The 19704-nt window shown below is 46.5% G+C and overlaps 1 protein-coding gene across 4 annotated transcripts; it reads right to left on the bottom strand.

Moving 5' to 3' along the window:
• Positions 1-4736: 4736 nt before the first annotated feature.
• jak2a (Janus kinase 2a) lies at positions 4737-19487 on the bottom strand. Of its 4 annotated transcripts, none has more exons than XR_016147514.1 (26): positions 19271-19487; positions 17470-17628; positions 16468-16591; positions 16266-16383; positions 14079-14224; positions 13718-14009; positions 12999-13118; positions 12458-12615; positions 12133-12244; positions 11727-11913; positions 11383-11504; positions 11165-11299; positions 10990-11077; positions 10782-10909; positions 10566-10704; positions 10303-10454; positions 8710-8860; positions 8496-8629; positions 8183-8237; positions 6990-7124; positions 6225-6349; positions 5979-6151; positions 5787-5904; positions 5537-5650; positions 4913-5076; positions 4737-4878 (listed from the first exon to the last, which is right to left on the bottom strand). XR_016147514.1 is itself a non-coding variant. In XM_089123420.1 (26 exons), exons 2-25 carry the CDS (start codon positions 17615-17617, stop codon positions 4966-4968), a joined length of 3285 nt encoding a protein of 1094 aa, XP_088979546.1. In that variant the 5' UTR covers positions 17618-17628; positions 19271-19487; the 3' UTR covers positions 4737-4899; positions 4953-4965. The 4 variants fall into 4 exon arrangements, 3 of the variants coding, with proteins under 3 accessions (XP_088979546.1, XP_039532339.2, XP_039532340.2); XM_089123420.1 differs by having other exon boundaries at positions 4737-4899; positions 4953-5076; XM_039676405.2 differs by having other exon boundaries at positions 4737-5076.
• Between the last annotated feature and the right edge of the window lie 217 nt (positions 19488-19704).

The following is a 19704-nucleotide window of genomic DNA, read 5'->3' on the forward strand; positions in this document are numbered from 1 at the left end:
AATGTCAGAATGGGAAAGAAAGGGGATTTAAAGGATTAGTTCACTTTTGAAAAAACTTTTGCTGATAATTTACTCACCCCCGTGTCATCCAAGATGTCCATGTCTTTCTTTCTTCAGTCGAAAAGAAATTAAGGTTTTTGATGAAAACATTCCAGGATTTTTCTCCTTATAATGGACTTCAATGGGAACCAGGTCCAACCGAGGTCCAAACGACAGTTAATAACAGTTTCAGATGCAGCTTTAAATGTCTTTAAACGACACCAGATGATGAATAAGGGTCTTATCATGCAAAACGATCGCTTATTTCAAAACTTATTCCAAAAATGTAACTTTTCTAAGGACAAATGCTAGGCTTGTAATATATTGTGAGGCGCGTTTGCAACGTCACGTAATACGTAATTACGTTCAAAAGGTCACGGGCGACGTAGCCGGAAGTACAGAATCAAAATCGTCCGACATCGTTGTTTTACCTTTTAATTCCTTTTTTTGTAAACGGCGTTTGAGTTATGGCTCTTTCAGACTGCACGATTTTCAAAGTAGTCAGGTCGCTGCTCTTTTCACACTGCATGACTATCTTGGCCAGCATTCAGTCGCTGCTGTGTTCACACTGGACGATGGATCGGCGACAGAAGGTTTCACACTGCATTGTCACGTTCAACCTATGCGTTCAACTTGTAAACACTGTACTTCTGGCTACGTCGCCCGTGACCTTTTGAACGTAATTACGTACTACGTGACGTTGCAAACGCGCCTCAAAATAGAGCAAGGCTAGCATTTGTCCTTAGAAAAGTTACATTTTTGCAATAAGCTTTGAAATAACCGATCGTTTCGCATGATAAGACCCTTATTCATCATCTGGTGTCGTTTAAAGACATTTGAAGCTGCATCTGAAACTGTTATAACTGTCGTTTGGACCTGGTTCCCATGGAAGTCCATTATAAGGAGAAAAATCCTGGAATGTTTTCATCAAAAACCTTAATTTCTTTTCGACTGAGGAAAGAAAGACATGGACATCTTGGATGACACGGGGGTGAGTAAATTATCAGCAAAAGTTTTTTTCAAAAGTGAACTAATTCTTTAATAACAATTGAGATTTCAATGTGATTTTGACCACTGAACTAGCTAGCTAATCTTATTCGTCACAACAGCGCGATGCCTGTGTGGATCATTACGTTTATTTATACTACAGTTCAATAAACAATGTTTAATAAGTAACTTACAATATTGTTCGTTATGTCGTCTATTTTTCTCCGTCAAAGTAGATCCGATCGAGGAACACAACTGAGTCACGGCGAATCAGAGAACGAATCGGTTTAGAATGAATGAATGATTCAATCATCATTAAAAAGACTTGGCGCCACCTACTGGTGACCAATCAAACTGAGTGACTGGAACTAGCGTAGCTAACTGCATCAAACAAAATACTTGTTTTTAATTGAAAGAAAAAGACAGCACACTATTAAAGCAAAACAGAAAGTGTGATATATATTAAAACAAGTTAAAAACTCAATAGTGCATTTTAATAAATTAGTGCAAAATATTCTCTTGTATAAGAATGAGCCAAACAACTACACACATATTATAGACCAAAATTTTGTCAACCAGCACTTGTAAACCAGTGAAAAACAAATTTGATTAATTATGCTGTCTGTTGTGCTATTAAATAAAACAGTTGAACTTAATAGACAACCAACAATTTATATAATAAAATATACTTAAGCGTAGCCTACCTGTTTTATTTTGTCGTCAATACAACAAATCGTCTGTAACCATTGCAGAAATATAGGCTAATAACACAGAGCCGTCGGTGTGTGTGTGTGTGTGTGTGTGTGTGCACATACTGTACACAGTTTGAACCGGTTTCCACTAACCCTTGACTCAATCTTAGTTAAATCACCTCTCTGTAATGAGATTATACCAATAATCCACTGCGGAGGGTCAACTACAACCCAGAAATAACAATAGAGACCTGTGATGGGCATTTTTGACCATTTATGCCACTAAACTATTGTCTTCACATTATACCTTATTAGTCCTGCACTAAATATCAAATAAAATATACAGTACAGTACTGTAGAGTCAGAGATGTCGACGTAACCCCTGAGATCTTCTCTGGTCTGTGAGATGTGTGTCCAAAGTCCGGCCCGGCTAAAACACACTTCCTTACAACATTCAACACAGCCAAATCTTCATACATTCACAAACCCGCTTTCCTTTCACAAACCCAACTCAGCCGAGGGTGCTCCGGTCTCCATTTACCCATCACTGGAAGCAGAATTTGCCAATAAATAATACTATTCTTAACATCAATGTATTTAAGAAGGCCTCAATATTTAAAAATGAGGAAGTGAACAACTCTATTTATTGGCAAGCGATGTGCAGCATTTTCATTCTCCAGATGCGATTAGGAACAGATAGCAGATAGCTTAACAAAGATAGCATTCCTGAGAAATAAAAAAATATATAAAATAAAAAACAGAACAAAGTAGTTATATTTTAAACAACACTGCATAGTCTTCACTGTAAAAATGAAATATAGATGAATCCTGTTAATCTACTAAAGAGAGTGATCTTCTCTTTGTCTTTTCATGTTTGATTAATATTAATGACACCGCAGGGATATTAGGCTGCTGTCACTTTAAGACCGGTTGCACAGATCCAATATACTGATATATTTGCGACTATTTCGAAATATGTTTTTGTTCACTTAACCCCTTATGCTCTCAAGCTTATTTTGCTTATTTTCAGCCTGAAATTGACAATTTTATTGAAAGAGTTGGAACAGGAGAGTCACGAACGCGCATCGCAGTACAGAGGCGAGCATTTGAGCTTTTAAAACTTAAACTTTGTTATTTATTTATTAAATGAGCAATCGTTTCACTTGATAAGACCCTTATTCATCGTCTGGTGTCGTTTAAAGCCCTTTGAACAGTTTGCACTGAAACTCTCATTTGGTTCCCATTGAAGTCCATTATATGGAGAAAATCCTGGAATGTTTTCATCAAAAATCTTAATTTCTTTTCGACCGAAGAAAGAAAGACATGGACATCTTGGATGACACGGGGGCGAGTAAATTATCAGCAAAAGTTTCTTTAAAAGTGAACTACTCCTTTAATAAAGTTTTTGTCAATTTGCTGTAATTTAAAAGAGACGCATGTAAGATTTTTTTAATGTTACAATACATTCTCTTAACCAAGTTTATTGTTCATTGACTGCTTTTAGTATGGGCTTATCTCCCCAAAAGTGTAAACATTGAGCCTCCCAAGAGTGGTCCGCTAAGATCCGCCCATCTCTCTCCAGCTCGACCAATAGAGTTTGAGGCTTGGCTCCTGTAAAAGCCCAACTGCTCAGAGAAGGCGGTACCATCCAATGCCCCCTCTGTACAGCCCCTCTGTGATGCGCGAGCACAAGTAAGCGTGAGGCGTGAGCACTTTTGCGCGGGCACGAGACTCATATATATTTGACGCCCCGATCGTTTTATGCGGAGCGTTTTATGATCGCCCTGCCAACTCTTACCGCACGGGCGGTGCTCGGGGAGAGGCGTGTGTCAGTTAGCGTGAGCGGGCACGCGCGTTACGTTCATAACTCGGCCGATAAGAGTGTTTAGAGGCCGTGAACAGAGCGGGCAGAGGTGGCCTGTGGACACATTTCTTACATCCAACACTCGAGCAGCTCCGGCTCTGTGAGTGACACGGAAGTGCTGTGTGGTGTGCAGGGGTGAACACTGTCGCTAGGACACATTGACAACAAATACACACCAATGTTATCTGCAAAATGGTTTTATTCACTCGATATTATATTTAAAAAATTAGACATCTCTTCTGATTTGTAACATTTGTTCTTGTTTTACTGTTAACTTCAGTTCATCAGTGTACCTTACAAAAATATTACAAATAAATCAATTATAAAAACAATCCTTTAGTGCATTCACACTGATTCAATACGAGCCCCTGTTGGAGAAACAAGAACAAGGATTGAGATGAAATGAAGGTTTCCAGCAGCTCAGATCTCAAACATGCATGAACATGGCACTACTCGTATAAACTTCTTGTTTTTTATATGTACAATAAGCAAAATAATTGAAACAAAAATAAAAAGAAGTTGAGACCATGTTAGGAGCTCGCAGCGTCAGAATGCCAGTCGAGTCCAAAGGCGGACTGACCGGAAGTTCTCGCCGAGATTGGGTTACATGAGAGGGGGCGGAGTTTGAGCTATACTGGGACCAGCCACCAGGGGGCGCTTCTCGAGCTTGTTTTCATTTCGATGGCGTTTCAGTGCTGCTCACGATCACCAACATTCATGATCACACGCATATAGTGACGATCAGCAGTGCTGGTGGGATTTACATATTTCATTGATGAACTCACTCACTGGTCGACTCAGATTGAGAAAGACGGTCACAGTTTTTCACTCTGAAGATTTGAACATCACACACACACACACACACTGTACACGCACCAATATTTCAAATCAATACGAGGCTCATAAACACTTCCTATATTATTACTACTGTACACAAACACACTGTTTAAAGACATTTCAGTCTAATCATCTGTTTCCCATGAACAATAGCATGCGCACACACACACACTCACACACTTCTAGAGAAGGTTCAGTTCATCCAGGCATTCATGAAATAATGGACAGAAAACAGCATACAAATACTGAATTTGAAATTAATTGGAAATAATTCTCTTACATTCTTAAATGAGGCAGAAAAAGAAATGGTTTTCATGCAAATCACAATCACATTTGATCGTTATCATATCTGGACAATGGTGTAATAAAACAAAAGGCCATCATCAGTTTTATGGTTCTTTAAAAATTTGAAAACCCCTGATAGTGAAAGAACATCCCAGAATCCCAGACTGAAGGCCAGACCCGGATCAGCTGTGAGAAGTTCTGATGTTCTGACCCGGATCAGCTGTGAGAAGTTCTGACCTGGATCTGATGTTCTGACCCGGATCAGCTGTGAGATGCCCGGTCCTGGATGGCGTGGACCCTCTGAGCGAGAGTCCTGAATGTGGGTCGATCGCTCGGCTCTGTGGCCCAACACTCCTTCATCAGCGCCTGGATCTGCAGGAGAACCGCAGGGGAACATGATAATCTGGAGGTCTGAGTTTGAGAGCTGTGCTTCAGTGCTTGTAGCGCCGGGCGGTAAACGGCTGATTATTGAATGTTTAATGTGCTTTAGCAGCGCTGGTGACGCAGCGCCACCGCTTCCCCTGTTCACTGCTGATGCTCACGTGTGTGTGTGTGTGTGTGTTACTGAGACTCTGACGCCACTAATACATCTACAACAGGCATCGGTGAAGACACGAAAACCGCAAGTTCACACACACACACACACACACTCAGGCCCGTAAGAGAACAGCCAGAAACATGGAGCAAAACTGGAAGAAAACTAAACTAAAAGCTTGACTTGAACTGGTAAACACCCAGTCATGCTTGAACAAATGCACTGTGAAACTGGTATAATTATTTTAAATACGTGATGTTTGAGTACGAGTGTAAGGATCGTGTGTGTGAGCTTTACCTCAGCGGGACAGCCCTCGGGAGACGGCAGGCGGTAGTTCCTCTTCAACAGGTCGATCAGGTGGTAGACGATCATCTGACCCTGTTTGTCCTCGCCCATCTGCTCCATGAACACCTGAACCGCAACACACACACACACACACAGGCTGAAACCTGTAATATTTTGATGTTTGAATTATTGATTTATGGCAGGTGTTGAGAGGATCACACACACACACACACACACACACAGATCTGCATCGGCCACTTACGGCTGGAGGACTGCAGCTTTTGTCGCTGTATGTGAAGAGTTCATAGAGGACGACTCCGAAACTCCAGACGTCTGATGCCACGCTGAACTTGCTCTCGGTCAGAGACTCCGGGGCGTACCTTCATCACACACATCACATCATCATCATCATCATCATCACCACACCAGTACGCCCGCCTGACGGGGCACTCACCAGAAGATGGGGCTCTCTCCGGGCTCGCGCACGGTGTAATACTCCTTATCCTGAGGGAGGACTTTAGTCAGGCCGAAGTCTCCGATCTTCACGTGAAACTCGCTCTCCACCAGGATGTTCCTCGTGGCCAGATCTCGGTGGACGTAACGCTTCGACGCCAGGTAGTCCATCCCCTACACACACACACGTCACGTTATTCTTAGTGAGTGAGTCTGTGAGTGTGTGTGTGTGTGTGAGGAACCTCACCTTGCAGATCTGCGCTGCGTACAGCAGGAGCTTCATATGGTCGAAACGCTCCTTGTTTTTGGAAAGATAATCTCTCAAACTCCCGAACGGCAGGAACTCCATGACCAGACGCAAGTTCTTACGACCTGCAGAGAGACGGGCTGATTTTAGGAAAAAATGATTTATCAAAACAATTGAACTGAATCATCTCTACATTTCCATTTCTTCATTTAGCTGACCCTTTTATCCAAAGCGTCTTACAATTGCTCTATATGTCAGAGGTCGCACGCCTTTGGAGAACGAGGGGTTAAGTGTCGTGCTCAGGGTCACGTTGGTGTCTCACAGTGGATTCAAACCCAGATCTCTCACACCAGAGGCATGTGTCTTACCCACTGCGCCTCCACCACCCCCCCGATACAAACAACCTCAGAAACTGAATTGTCCTGCAGTTGCCGTCCGTCCAGATGATGTTCTTATATCTAAAAGAGTCTGTCATTCAGTAGTTTATAGTACTCGTTCACACCAACTCCAGCTTTAAAAGAAGTACAACATCGTGACCATCTATTCTCCACTCTATTTCTCTCTGTGATGAAAGTGCAAGTTTGGCTTGTCCAACAATAAAATCAATGAACTGCCATTTCAATCCCAAAATAAACATTTATTAAACATCAATTTTTCCTGAAATCTTAAAAACCACTCACTCCAGCATGCGCACGGAGACAGAAGAGAGAGACGTGTGTGTGTGTGTGTGTGTGTCGCCTCGGGACCAGCATGCATCACTCTCACCTGCGCTGTAACACACGCCCTTGTATCTGACGATGTTGTCGTGTTGCAGTGATCGCAGGATCTCGATCTCCCGCTCAAAGTCACGCAGGTGTTCAGCTGAGCTGTGCTGAAGCTTCTTCACCGCCACCACCTCACCTGTGAGGAAGAGGAGGAGTGAGGAGGAGGAGGAGTGAGGAAGAGGAGTGAGGAAGAGGAGGAGTGAGGAAGAGGAGGAGTGAGGAAGAGGAGGAGGAGTGAGGAAGAGGAGGAGTGAGGAGGAGGAGGAGTGAGGAAGAGGTGGAGTGAGGAAGAGGAGTGAAGAGGAGTGAGGAAGAGGAGGAGTGTGGAAGAGGAGGAGTGAGGAAGAGGAGTGAGGAAGAGGAGGAGTGAGGAAGAGGAGTGAAGAGGAGGAGTGAGGAAGAGGTGGAGTGAGGAAGAGGAGTGAGGAAGAGGAGTGAAGAGGAGTGAGGAAGAGGAGTGAGGAAGAGGAGGAGTGAGGAAGAGGAGTGAGGAAGAGGTGGAGTGAGGAAGAGGAGTGAGGAAGAGGAGTGAAGAGGAGTGAGGAAGAGGAGGAGTGAGGAAGAGGAGTGAAGAGGAGTGAGGAAGAGGAGGAGTGAGGAAGAGGTGGAGTGAGGAAGAGGAGTGAGGAAGAGGAGGAGTGAGGAAGAGGAGTGAAGAGGAGTGAGGAAGAGGAGATGTGAGGAAGAGGAGGAGTGAGGAGGAGGAGTGAGGAAGAGGAGGAGTGAGGAAGAGGAGTGAAGAGGAGTGAGGAAGAGGAGATGTGAGGAAGAGGAGGAGTGAGGAAGAGGAGGAGGAGGAGTGAGGAAGAGGAGGAGTGAGGAAGAGGAGATGTGAGGAAGAGGAGTGAGGAAGAGGAGATGTGAGGAAGAGGAGGAGTGAGGAAGAGGAGGAGTGAGGAGGAGGAGTGAGGAAGAGGAGATGTGAGGAAGAGGAGTGAGGAAGAGGAGATGTGAGGAAGAGGAGGAGTGAGGAAGAGGAGGAGTGAAGAGGAGGAGTGAGGAAGAGGAGGAATGAGGAGGAGTGAGGAAGAGGAGTGAAGAGGAGGAGTGAGGAAGAGGAGGAGTGAGGAAGAGGAGGAGTGAGGAGGAGGAAGAGTGAGGAAGAGGAGTGAAGAGGAGTGAGGAAGAGGAGGAGTGAGGAAGAGGAGTGAAGAAGAGGAGGAGTGAGGAAGAGGAGTGAGGAAGAGCTCTCACCTGTGCTGTCCTGCAGTGGGTCGTAGCGGCACTTCTCTACACTGCCGAAGTTACCCTGCACACACACACACACACACACACACACACACGGGAGTCAGAGCGCTGAAGCGGGACAGCTGAGGGGAGTACGGTTGGGAAACGGACACTTGTTATAACATGAAAATGTGGATTCCTCCGTGTGTGTGTGTGTGTGTGTGTGTGTACTGGACCCACAGCTCTTAAAGTGACAGCGCTAATATTTCTCCGTCTCTAATCGTTAAACTCAAACGATACCCAGCCCTAGTCATGATGATGATGATGATGATGAGGTCACCTTGCCCAGCAGCTGGAGGAAGATCAGGTGTCTGGCCTCAAACTGAGTGGGTTCCTGATTCTCAAAGGCTCCGGCGAAACCCAACGGCCGGGTCCTGCTGGGCAGCGTCTCGCTCTCCACCAGCAGCTCGTAGTCTGAGGAGCACCGGGACGCAGGAGTGAGCGTTACGCTAGCTAATGTCTTAGCTATGCTAATGTCTTAATGATTAGCTCACCTGGCGTGAAGAGGCTGTTGAGGTCTCGGATCACGGCTCTGAACGACGGCCGGTGCAGCGGCTCGTAGTCCATGCAGCTGTTGATCACGCTAGCCAGTTCGGTCCACTTCGGCGCCGGGAGCTGGTGCTTATCCTCGTAGAACAGCAGCTTCTGTGGGACAGAGAGAGACCGTTAGCTGCAGCCAATCACGCGCGCAGCACAGAGACCGTTAGCTATAGTCGGATCAAAGGTGATCGTGATGCGTACATATCAGCTCCCCACTCATATGATTCGCGGATTAACTGCTAAAATAGAGTGAAAGTTGATCATTTGGACGTGTTTTGTCTTGCCAAATTATACATTCAAACAATTTTAAACGTGGAAGAAGAGGCGAAAATCAGGAGTCCCGCGGTATCTGTGTGCGCAGCCACACACACCCGAAGCGCAGAGAGAGAGAGTTTTCTTCATTCTACAAGAAAATTTCAAAGGCACTTAGAAGCTTTTGCATCTGAACTCTTCATACACACACACTCACCTAAAGGATTATTAGGAACACACACTAATACTGTGTTTGACCCCCTTTCACCTTAACTCTACGTGGCGACAAGGTGCTGAAAGCATTGTTTAGAAATGTCGGCCCATATTGATCGGATCGCATCTTGCAGTTGATGGAGATTTGTGGGATGAAGCTCCCGTTCCACCACATCCCAAAGATGCTCTATTGGGTTGAGATCTGGTGACTGTGGCGGCCATTTTACTACAGTCAACTCATCGTCATGTTCAAGAAACCAGTTTGAGATGATTCCAGCTTTGTGATGGTGCATTATCCTGCTGGAAGTAGCCATCAGAGGATGGGGACATGGTGGCCATAAAGGGATGGACATGGTCAGAAACAATGCTCAGGTAGGCCGTGGCATTTAAACGATGCCCAATTGGCACTAAGGGGCCTAAAGTGTGCCAAGAAAACCATTACACCACCACCACCAGCTGCACAGTGGGAACAAGGCATGATGATCCATGTTCTCATTCTGTTTACGACAAATCATCTGAATGAACAACAGAAATCGAGACTCATCAGACCAGGCAACATTTCTCCAGTCTTCAACTGTCCAGTTTTGGTGAGCTCTTGCAGATTGTGGCTCTTTGTCCTATGTGTAGTGGAGATGAGTGGTACCCGGTGGGGTCTTCTGCTGTTCAAGGTTGTGTGTGTTGTGTCTTTGCTGCATACCTCGGTTGTAACGAGTGGTTATTTCAGTCAAAGTTGCTCTTCTATTAGCTTGAATCAGTCGGCCCATTCACCTCTGACCTCTCGCATCATCAAGGCATTTTGGCCCACAGGACTGACCCATACTGGATGTTTTTCCCTTTTCACTCCATTCTTTGTAAACCCTAGAAATGGTTGTGTGTGAAAATCCCAGTAACTGAGCAGATTGTGAAATACTCAGACACCAACAACCATGCCACGCTCAAAACTGCTCAAATCCCCTTTCTTTCCCATTCTGACATTCAGTTTGGAGTTCAGGAGATTGTCTTGACCAGGACCACACCCCTAAATGCACTGAAGCAGCTGTCATGTGATTGGCTGATTAGATGTTGCACAGAGTTTGCCTCACCTTGCAGCAGTCGAGGGCCGCGAGCGGATGTTCTCCTCCACAGTAAATCTCCCACAGCGTCGTGCCGAAACTCCACTTATCCGCCGCGAGACTCAGACTCCTGCTGTCCTGCACACACTCCGGGGGAACCCATGGGATGCGCTCCAGCAGAACTACACACACACACACACACACACACACACACACACACAGGGACAGTTAGAGGAACCCACGGGATGTGCTCCAGCAGAACCACACACACACACACACACACACACACTCACACTCTCTGGGCTGGACCGTGATGCTGATTCCCGGGTCGCTGAGTTTGATGAACGGCGGCGTTCCCGTTTTCCGGTCCTCCTCACGGGTCACCAGAACATTCCTGGCACACACGTTCCCATGGATCAGGTTCTTCTCCTCCTGCGGATCAGATCAGGGTTAGGTGAGAGTGTGTGTGTGTGTGTGTGTGTGAGTGTGTGAGTGTGTGTGAGAGTCACCAGGTGGTGTAGAGCCCAGGCCAGCTGCTTCACTGCCTCCAGCTTCCAGGTGATGTTGATGCTGCTGCGGTTCCGCTTCAGGTACGTGTCCAGAGAGCCGAAGCGCACGTACTCCTGCACCATGATGTCTGCAACACACACACACTCACTCACAGACCTCATAAAACACACGTGTGTGTGTGTGTGTGTGTGTGTGCGAGATACTCACGTTCTTCTGCGCACACACACACGCCGTAGTTCAGCAGCAGGTGTTTGTGGGATAGCTGACTCATCATACTGGCCGACTCGAAGAACGACTGTCACAGAGAGAGGAACGTCACGTCTCGTACGCATCACACTCGTCACGACACACACTCGTCACGACACACCCTTTCCCACAGTACCTCAGTGTAGTTGCGGTGGCTCTTGTCCAGAACCTTCAGCACGACGTCCATCTTGTGTATCTCTCCGTAATCTCCTCGCTCGCGGCGCACGCCCCGGAAGACCTGCGTGAACGTGCCCTGACCCAAACTCTCCCTCTGAACACACACACACACATCAGACCTGCATGAACGTGCCCTGACCCACTGTGTGTGTGTGTGTGTGTGTGTGTGTGACTCACAGTCTCCAGGTCCTCCTTGTGGATCTTGTGGAAGATCATCTGGTTGACGTGTTTGAACTCGGAGGGCGAGAGAAGCGCGTCAGAGCTCTGGCTGTTCCTGCACACCAGCAGGTTGGATTTATCTAGAGTTGGACACACACACACACACATCACTTCCTGCCCAGAACACACACACATGTATATGGAATATCTGTGTTCCAGTTCCAGATCTCAAACGAGTCCCAGACAGAGATCCGACACCAACTAGCGTTATCGCTATTATTGCGGGAACACTGATTATTATCGATGTGTGTGTGAGTGAGTGTGTGTGTGAGTGAGTGTGAGTGTGTGAGTGTGAGTGTCACCTTTGCTGCGCGGCGGACAGCAGCGGCTCAGCTGGAACACGTGTGTGTCGGAGCGTAGCGCCTCCTTCTGGTAGCGTTGCAGTAACTCGCTCAGACTGGAGAAACTGCTCTTCCCGCCGCTCAACACGAACTCTCCCGACGCGGAGCGGACCACCAGACAGTGCTTGAACTCCAGCTGACCCTCGTGCTGCACACACACACACACACACACACATGAGGTTAGTTACTGCAGTGGATTAACCATGATATAACACACACACACACACCTCGAGGGTGATATAACACACACACACACACCTCGAGGGTGATATAACACACACACACACACACCTCGAGGGTGATATAACACACACACACACACCTCGAGGGTGATATAACACACACACACACACACACACACACACACCTCGAGGGTGAAGGACAGGTAGAACTGGTGGTAGTGTTTCGGGCTGCTCCTCAGGATATAAAGGCCTTTCTGATTCTCACAGCGACGCAAGCGACTGATGGCGAACTCCGTCCTGCGGGAACACACACCTCATTCATACACGTGTGTGTGTGTGTGTGTGTGTGCATTATATTATACAGCCGTCTGAAATGGGTTTCATTTTTCCCAAATTCAGTTTATCCAGTTTTAAACAAACATTTCTGCATATATGTTTTTTCCTAAGTGTGTGTGTGTGTGTGTGAGTGTGTGTGTGTGTGTGTGTGTGTGTGTGTGTAGCTGAACTCACGACACAGGCCCGTGGCAGCTGATCTGCATGGCCTCCAGGAGTCTAGGGGGCGCCACCTCTTTACACAGGTAGTGATGCGCGTCTGTGGTGAGTCTGTAGTAGCCGTCGATCAGAGACACGAAGGACAGCGCTTCAGTCAGAGAACCGAACTCCAGCTCCTGTGGGAAACACACACACACACACACACACTCAGACTAGAGGTCTTCTCGGATCCTAAAATATGAACACGACCCGAAACACTTACCCGAACACGACGTGTATAAAATACAATTAAAAAAAGAAAAACCCAACCCGATTAAAACAAGACCCGAGTCCGACCCAGTACCATTTAGGTGACTTACTGACCCGACTGACCCCGACTGACCCCGACTGGACCCCGGACTGACCCTCAACTTGGCTCAACTAGACCCTAACTGACCCCGACTGACATGTGTATGAGCGAGATCAAGTGAGAGTGAGAGTGTGTGAGTGAGAGTGCGTGAGAGTGAGTGTGTGTGTGTGTGTGTGTGAGTGTTTGAGTGTGTGTGTGTGTGTGTGTTACCAGGATCTGACTGTCCTGTCTGTTAATGGAGACGACCCGGTTCTCCACAGACCCGTCTCTGCTGCCCTGCTTCACACTGATGTCGATGACCTCAGAGAAATCACAGTAAACCTGCAGATCCTGAACACACACACACAGAGAGAGAGAGAGTACAGCATCGCTCGTCTCGCTCGTCCGTATTCAGGTCAGTGTGGGAAACTTCAATAACACAAAAACTACTAGACATTAAACATTATTAAAGTCAATTAAACAAAATAAGAACAAATAAACTAATTACAAACAACAGCAAATAAACACCATGAAACTCTTCCTCCACTGTGTGTATCTTCACCTACAGATGAAGTGTGTGTTTCTGCGACAGTTCTGTCATCAGTGTGTGTAGGTGATGAGTGTGTGTAGATGATGAGTGTGTGTAGATGATGATCAGTGTGTGTAGATGATAATCAGTGTGTGTAGGTGATGAGTGTGTGTAGATGATGAGTGTGTGTAGATGATGAAAATGACAGTGTGTGTTTTCAGCCATTCGACAGCCCTAGAAAACGCCTCTGATTGGTCAATGCACTCAACAGACGTGGACTGTGACTGACACACGCACACACACACACACACACACACACACACACACACCTCTCGGGCTCCTGACTGATGCAACGGGAGCATTACTCTTTAGGTTAATTGTGCAACGAAGCTCAGCTGTACCCTGATGATGTCACACGCACCTCTGGGTCCATGGCCTCCTGACCCCGGGACCAGCGGATGCCCTGGTTGCCGTTGACGACGATGGTGACGGCCCCGGCGCTGGCCTCGGTGACGAGGAAGCGCTCGGTGAAGAAGGCCGGCTGCAGCGACTCCAGGCTGAGCACGTACTTCAGCTTCAGGTCGCGCGGACACGCTTTACACGCGCCGAACTGATGGATGAACCTCCTGAAGCGGAAGCGGATCCTCTTCCGGGTCACCAAGTGCTGGCTCTGGATGTGTGCCCGCATGTTCTTCGGGAGGAACGACTTGTAACTACGGATCCAGACAGCAGAGGTCAGGCTAGGCCAGGTCAGAGGTCAGAGGTCATTTTATGAGTCTCACCTGTTGTGGTTGTAGATGTCAATAGGGGATTTGCCCTTTTCTTTGGCCAAACGCATCATATCGATGACAGCCAATCCCAAACACTCTTCCTGAAACTCCAGGCTGATGGGAACGCTGACCGAGCCACTCAGAAAATCTGACCTCCACTGAGAGGGGGGGGGAGAGAGAGAGAGAGGGAGAGAGAGAGAGGGAGAGAGAGAGAGGGGGAGAGAGAGGGGGAGAGAGAGAGGGGGAGAGAGAGAGAGGGAGAGGGCGGGGGAGAGAGAATTTTGAATTTTAAAAACAGCTTTATTATAACAGTTTGTTATAGACCTTTTTACAGTTGGTAAACATGGTGACGTTTTTTCGTGGGCGGAGCTTAGGTGGAGGCAAAAAGATCCATCTGGCCGCATACACTAACGCTAGTTAGCAAGGATTGTTCGCTTGTTTTTTAACAATGACTGAAGAAAATCCGATATTATCTTAATGAGTAAGGTCACTTAGTGTCCAGGACCGCGATTGTTATTTTCAAAAGTTATTTTTAACGGACGGAACCAGATTGGCCGACCCGTAGCCGCCTACACGCTCACTCAATGCATGGACGATCTGACAGGATTAACGTACGTTACCTCGGTTGAGTGGCCTGACTTCTACACCTACAGAGAAACCGATCGTAAAGAGAAACTGAGGGCATATAAAGATGCCTATATGGTCCTGTACAAGACTTGTGTGTACGATCCGGAGTTCTGCCGAGCCAGCGCCGAGACCACGACAATGTAAACAGTGACATTAAAGTGCGATTTTAATGATGTGAATATTTTATAGAAATAAAAGTTCCAGATACAGCATATTCATTTTTCATCAATTCTTGCACCAAACAACACAACAAGATGACATTTAATAATAGTAACAATTATTAAAGCTCCTTATTATGTAGCTGAATCTGTGCTGTTTTGTATTGGCCGTCTGCAGTTTTCACTTTGCTTTGCCTCCAGCTAGCGCCGTGACGTACCTGTGACGTCGGCGCAAAAGGGGTCTATATGCCCAACATCACAGCACTTCATAATACCGGTTGTTGCGTAAACCATAAATGTTTTCCCTTCATGTTTCACACCAAGAGATCCAGCGTTCGCTCCGGAGAATCCAAAACCATGCTGACCTGTCTCTCCTATCTGCACGACATCACATGATCCAGAGCCGCTGGTTCCACCCTAGAGATCGTTAGCCGGCTAACCCCGCCCCCGAAGCGAACTAGCTCACGCTCCAACGCTTCGTGAGATGTGAACCGCGGCACATCTGAAATCGTGATTTTAGAAGACGCCGCATGGAGTGACTCACAAGTCATGTTGATCATAACGCCACTTTCAATGATCTGATCGTCAAGATTCTGCACTTTCATAAAAACTACAACAGCCTTATTCATACGAGAGGAAGAAGAAATATCTTCACAGCGAATTATGTGCCATGATTAAACAAACAAATCCAGCATTATGCACACAATCTGCTTTGCAAAGGAAAACTCGACTCAAACAAACAAACAAAGCAATTTGCGAAGGTCAACAAAGGTCAATAAGGTCACAAAGGTCAAAATCCAAAAACATAAAAGACAAACACTAGAAACCGAGTGGCGATAACACCGGCAGTGTGGGGCCGACGTACTCGACTCGGTGACAAACACCGACACAGACAGTATAACAGGGTGACCACAAACAGCTGTAAGGCAATAAACCATCAGTGACAGACGGGATCATGGGAAATGTAGTGAGAACGCATAGACAACGTGAACACTGAGGACCTCTAGTGTCTAACCCAGGGAATAAACAAAGGCTGTGACAACCGCGCATCTCGCAACACATCCGGCTTGCTGAAACACACGGGATAAAAATAACTCAAATATAAAAGTGGACTTGAATGAGCCCGTTACCGGCACGTTTGACAAACTATGTTTTATTTCCTCTTTCCATATTGTGAATAATAAATGTGTATCATTTTAATTAGCTTGTTACACAATGGAGCCTAACTTACTTTAATAATTATTTGACATTATTTAACCCTAACCCTACTTTTACACAATGATTCCTTGGCATCCTCACGTCCTAAATTGTTAGCGTGCTGGAGCTACGCTATCACGCCAGTGCAGAGAGAAGACACACACACACACACACACACACACACACACACTCAGAGTGTAGTCGAGGCTCTCCTCACCTGAGCGAACAGGTACGCCGTGGTGATGTCATCGAGCACAGGTGCCTCTGAACTCTTGCTGACCCCATACCTGCGGGCCGAGTGCGGGCCGGCTCCGGTCCAGCCGGGGAAGTAGAACCTGCGGGCGGAGAGCAGTGAGACAGAGCCGTGCACACACACACACACACACACACACACACGCGACACCGGCGCGGAGGCTCACCTGATCCGGAACAGCAGCGTCTCATTGGCTGACGCCTCCAGCTTCAGCACGTGATTGGGCGGCAGCCACACGCGGTCTCGCTCCCTCATGAGCCCGAACAGACTGAGGTGCGTGGGGCTCACACCTGTCTCACACACACACACATCAGCACATTAGTGACCTTTGACCTCTCACACATCAGCAGTGACCAACACACACACACACACTCTGTCTCTGTGTGTGTGTGTGTGTGTGTGTGAAGGACAGATGGGTGGAGCTGCTTCCTCTTTCTTGTAAAGTAGATCAGTGTCATGCACTGTCTTACTGAAACCCTGAACCCCCAGATGGGTAAACAGGAAGTGGCGAGAGTGGGAACAGGAAGTTTACCACCCAACATTCACACTCCTGCCACAGTGTTGCAGAAGCAAGCCTTCGCCCTCTGAACACGCTGAACACACACATCTTAGATCTTACTGTCATAATGTAATTACACCGATGACACGTGACGCCATGAAACGCTTGATGAATATTAGCTGTTAGCATGAGCATCAGACGATGATGTCACATCTGCGCAAAACTGGAATATGGCAGAAAACATTTGCGAATAAAGCAGCGTTTCCATCCCATGAGTTCAAGAGAACAGAATCATCACTTCCTGTGAAACATCAGCGATGACATCAGTGAGTCTCTGTACCATCACAAACGAGTGTGTCTCGAGCGCCAGCTAACTCCGCTAACGCCGTCGGCGTTCGGGAACACACTCGTGTGTGTGACACGCTTCTGGAGGGCATTACACCCATTCACTCTGATCACACACTTCCACTAGAGACGCTGCGATGCCATTGGTCCGCTGGTTACTCCAGTTATCCAATCACAGCCTCCGCTGAGACGCACACGGTTTGAGGGATTTCTTCAGTTGATGTGTTTCTGTTTCTGTCGTAGTTCATGTGCTCGTCTTCTTATCGGATGCTAATGATCCGCCTCAGTGTTCACACACACACACACACACACACACACACTCACCACACTCCTGCGCGGCGCTGATGCAGATCTCCTCAGCGGTGTATTCTCCTGCTGGGAGAGTCAGTGGCTCGTCTCTGCACCAGTACAGGTGCACCAGCAGGGCGGCGCTGCACTTTTTCCCGCTCACAGCCGTCTCCATGGTAACCATCAGAGCTTCACCTGTGGAGACACACACTCTTTAGTTTACAACATCAGCTTCTCAGGAAAAAACTCATAATACATAACACACAGCACACATCATCAGCACATCCTCCACTGTTATCAGCCGCTCCTCTTGATGATGTCACGATGATGTCATTATGACGAGCTCGTTTAGCAGAACAACTGCAGGAGCGTGCTTGCCTACGCAATATCTGAGGTTCATTTGTGTGTGTGTGTGTGTGTGCATGAGAGAGAGAGAGAAAGAGAGAGAGAGAGAGTGTGTGTCTGTCTGTGTGTGTGTGTGTGTGTGTGTGTGTGTGTGTGTGTGCATAAGAGAGAGAGAGTGTGTGTGTGTGTGTGTGTGTGCTGTTATCTGGCGTACACACACAGCAGCACTGAAGGGCTGAGTGATGATAACGATGGAAACTCATTTCTGTCACCGGATAAAACAAAGAAGCTTCTGACATTTAATCTCGCAAATGAGAACACAAACACACACACACACACACACACTTCATGAGCTACTGCGAGAGTACACACACACACACACACACACACACACACAGGGTCAGCGTTATTCCCATTAGCAGAGAGACTCTTCAGCAGTGGCGCAGCCTATATATATATATATGTATAGAGAGATGTGAATGTTTGGTGCGCATACTAAAGATATATTCTAGTTTACGTTGCAATTTCTGTGTGTTTTGTAGTTAACTGACTGGTGTTTTTAAACATGTGTTTTGTGGTTAAAAGGCGAAAGAGCTGCGGTTAACAGTGTCTTTCTGTTTATATGGTTTATCACACAGGATCCGTTATGAAAGTCACCATCCAGCACAACCAGCTTTGTGTGGAAAATCATTTCATTCAAAACGTCTAAAATAACAACGCAGAGAAACAACCGCTACATGAAATATAAAATATGAGCGGAATAACTTAAAAAAGTAAATTGTTTCAGTGCAACACAAGTCCATCATATCGGCTTATAATCATCATGAGGACATTAAAATATGTGTTTGGGACATGATGATACTTCTGCTTTTCTAATCAGGGTCTTAAAAAACGATTTAGCTTTATCAATACATCAGCTTTCAGAAATGAAGCATCGTCGGTATCGACATCTCCTGATCATGTGACCCTCTCACGCCCGTTCCAGACCCCAGATAAGAATAACTACATCTTCATTAGAGACTGGAACTAATGAAATAAATACCTTGACAACAACATCAACAATGTCATATAACATTTCTTCATCCAAAAGGGGAAAAATCTTGAAAAGCCCCCAAAAAGTGTTCATACTTAGACGAAGTATTATTCTCCCAGTTTGTCAGGGTTGAGTTGTTCATATCCACCGAGTCACGTCTCCTGTGTGTGTGTGTGTGTGTGTGTGTGTGTGTGTGTGTGTGTGTGTGTGTACATGAGGATGACCGCCGGAAAAACCCTCCGGATTCAAAGCGAAACAGAAACAGGATTTTCCCGTCAGTGGATCTTAAAGGACGCGCGCGCCCGCAGAACTACAACAAAACACCAATAATCCAAACCCACAAACAAAACAACCTTCTAAAGCTTCAATCTTCCCAACGGCTGCTGTTAGGTCGTTTATTAATATCTCCAGCGTCAAGGTAAAAGTGTTTGTGTTTATTTACTAAAGTTGGTTACTCACTCCGCTGATTCTGTTGTCATGGAGACCCGACCCGAACCGAACCGCATCACCGGATCAAACCTAACCCGAGCATGTGTGTCCCCTTAACGGCTGCCAGACTCTCATGCCCACGCCACGGAGCGCAACAGAACCTGGAGAACCGAACCTCGTTCACGGATCGGGATTCAGAAACACACTCATAGATCCGCACGAACTTCCACTGCGATCACTCGTTACGCCGCGAGCGCGCGCACGCACAGAAGCTGCTGCGTCAGTGGGCGGGGTTTGTGCCTCAACGTCATCGTGGTTTAAACGGACATTGAAGTTGGGAAATAATAATAATAATAAAAAAGTTGGAAAATAATAAAATATTCAAGTTTTTATTCACAATATAAATTTAATTATATCATTTTATTTTCTACTATTACATTTCCTATGCGTTAAATAAAACAGAA

The sequence above is a fragment of the Pimephales promelas genome, chromosome 19, assembly GCF_988280905.1.
Source record: "Pimephales promelas chromosome 19, fPimPro1.hap1.1, whole genome shotgun sequence".
NCBI classification, from domain to species: domain Eukaryota; kingdom Metazoa; phylum Chordata; class Actinopteri; order Cypriniformes; family Leuciscidae; genus Pimephales; species Pimephales promelas.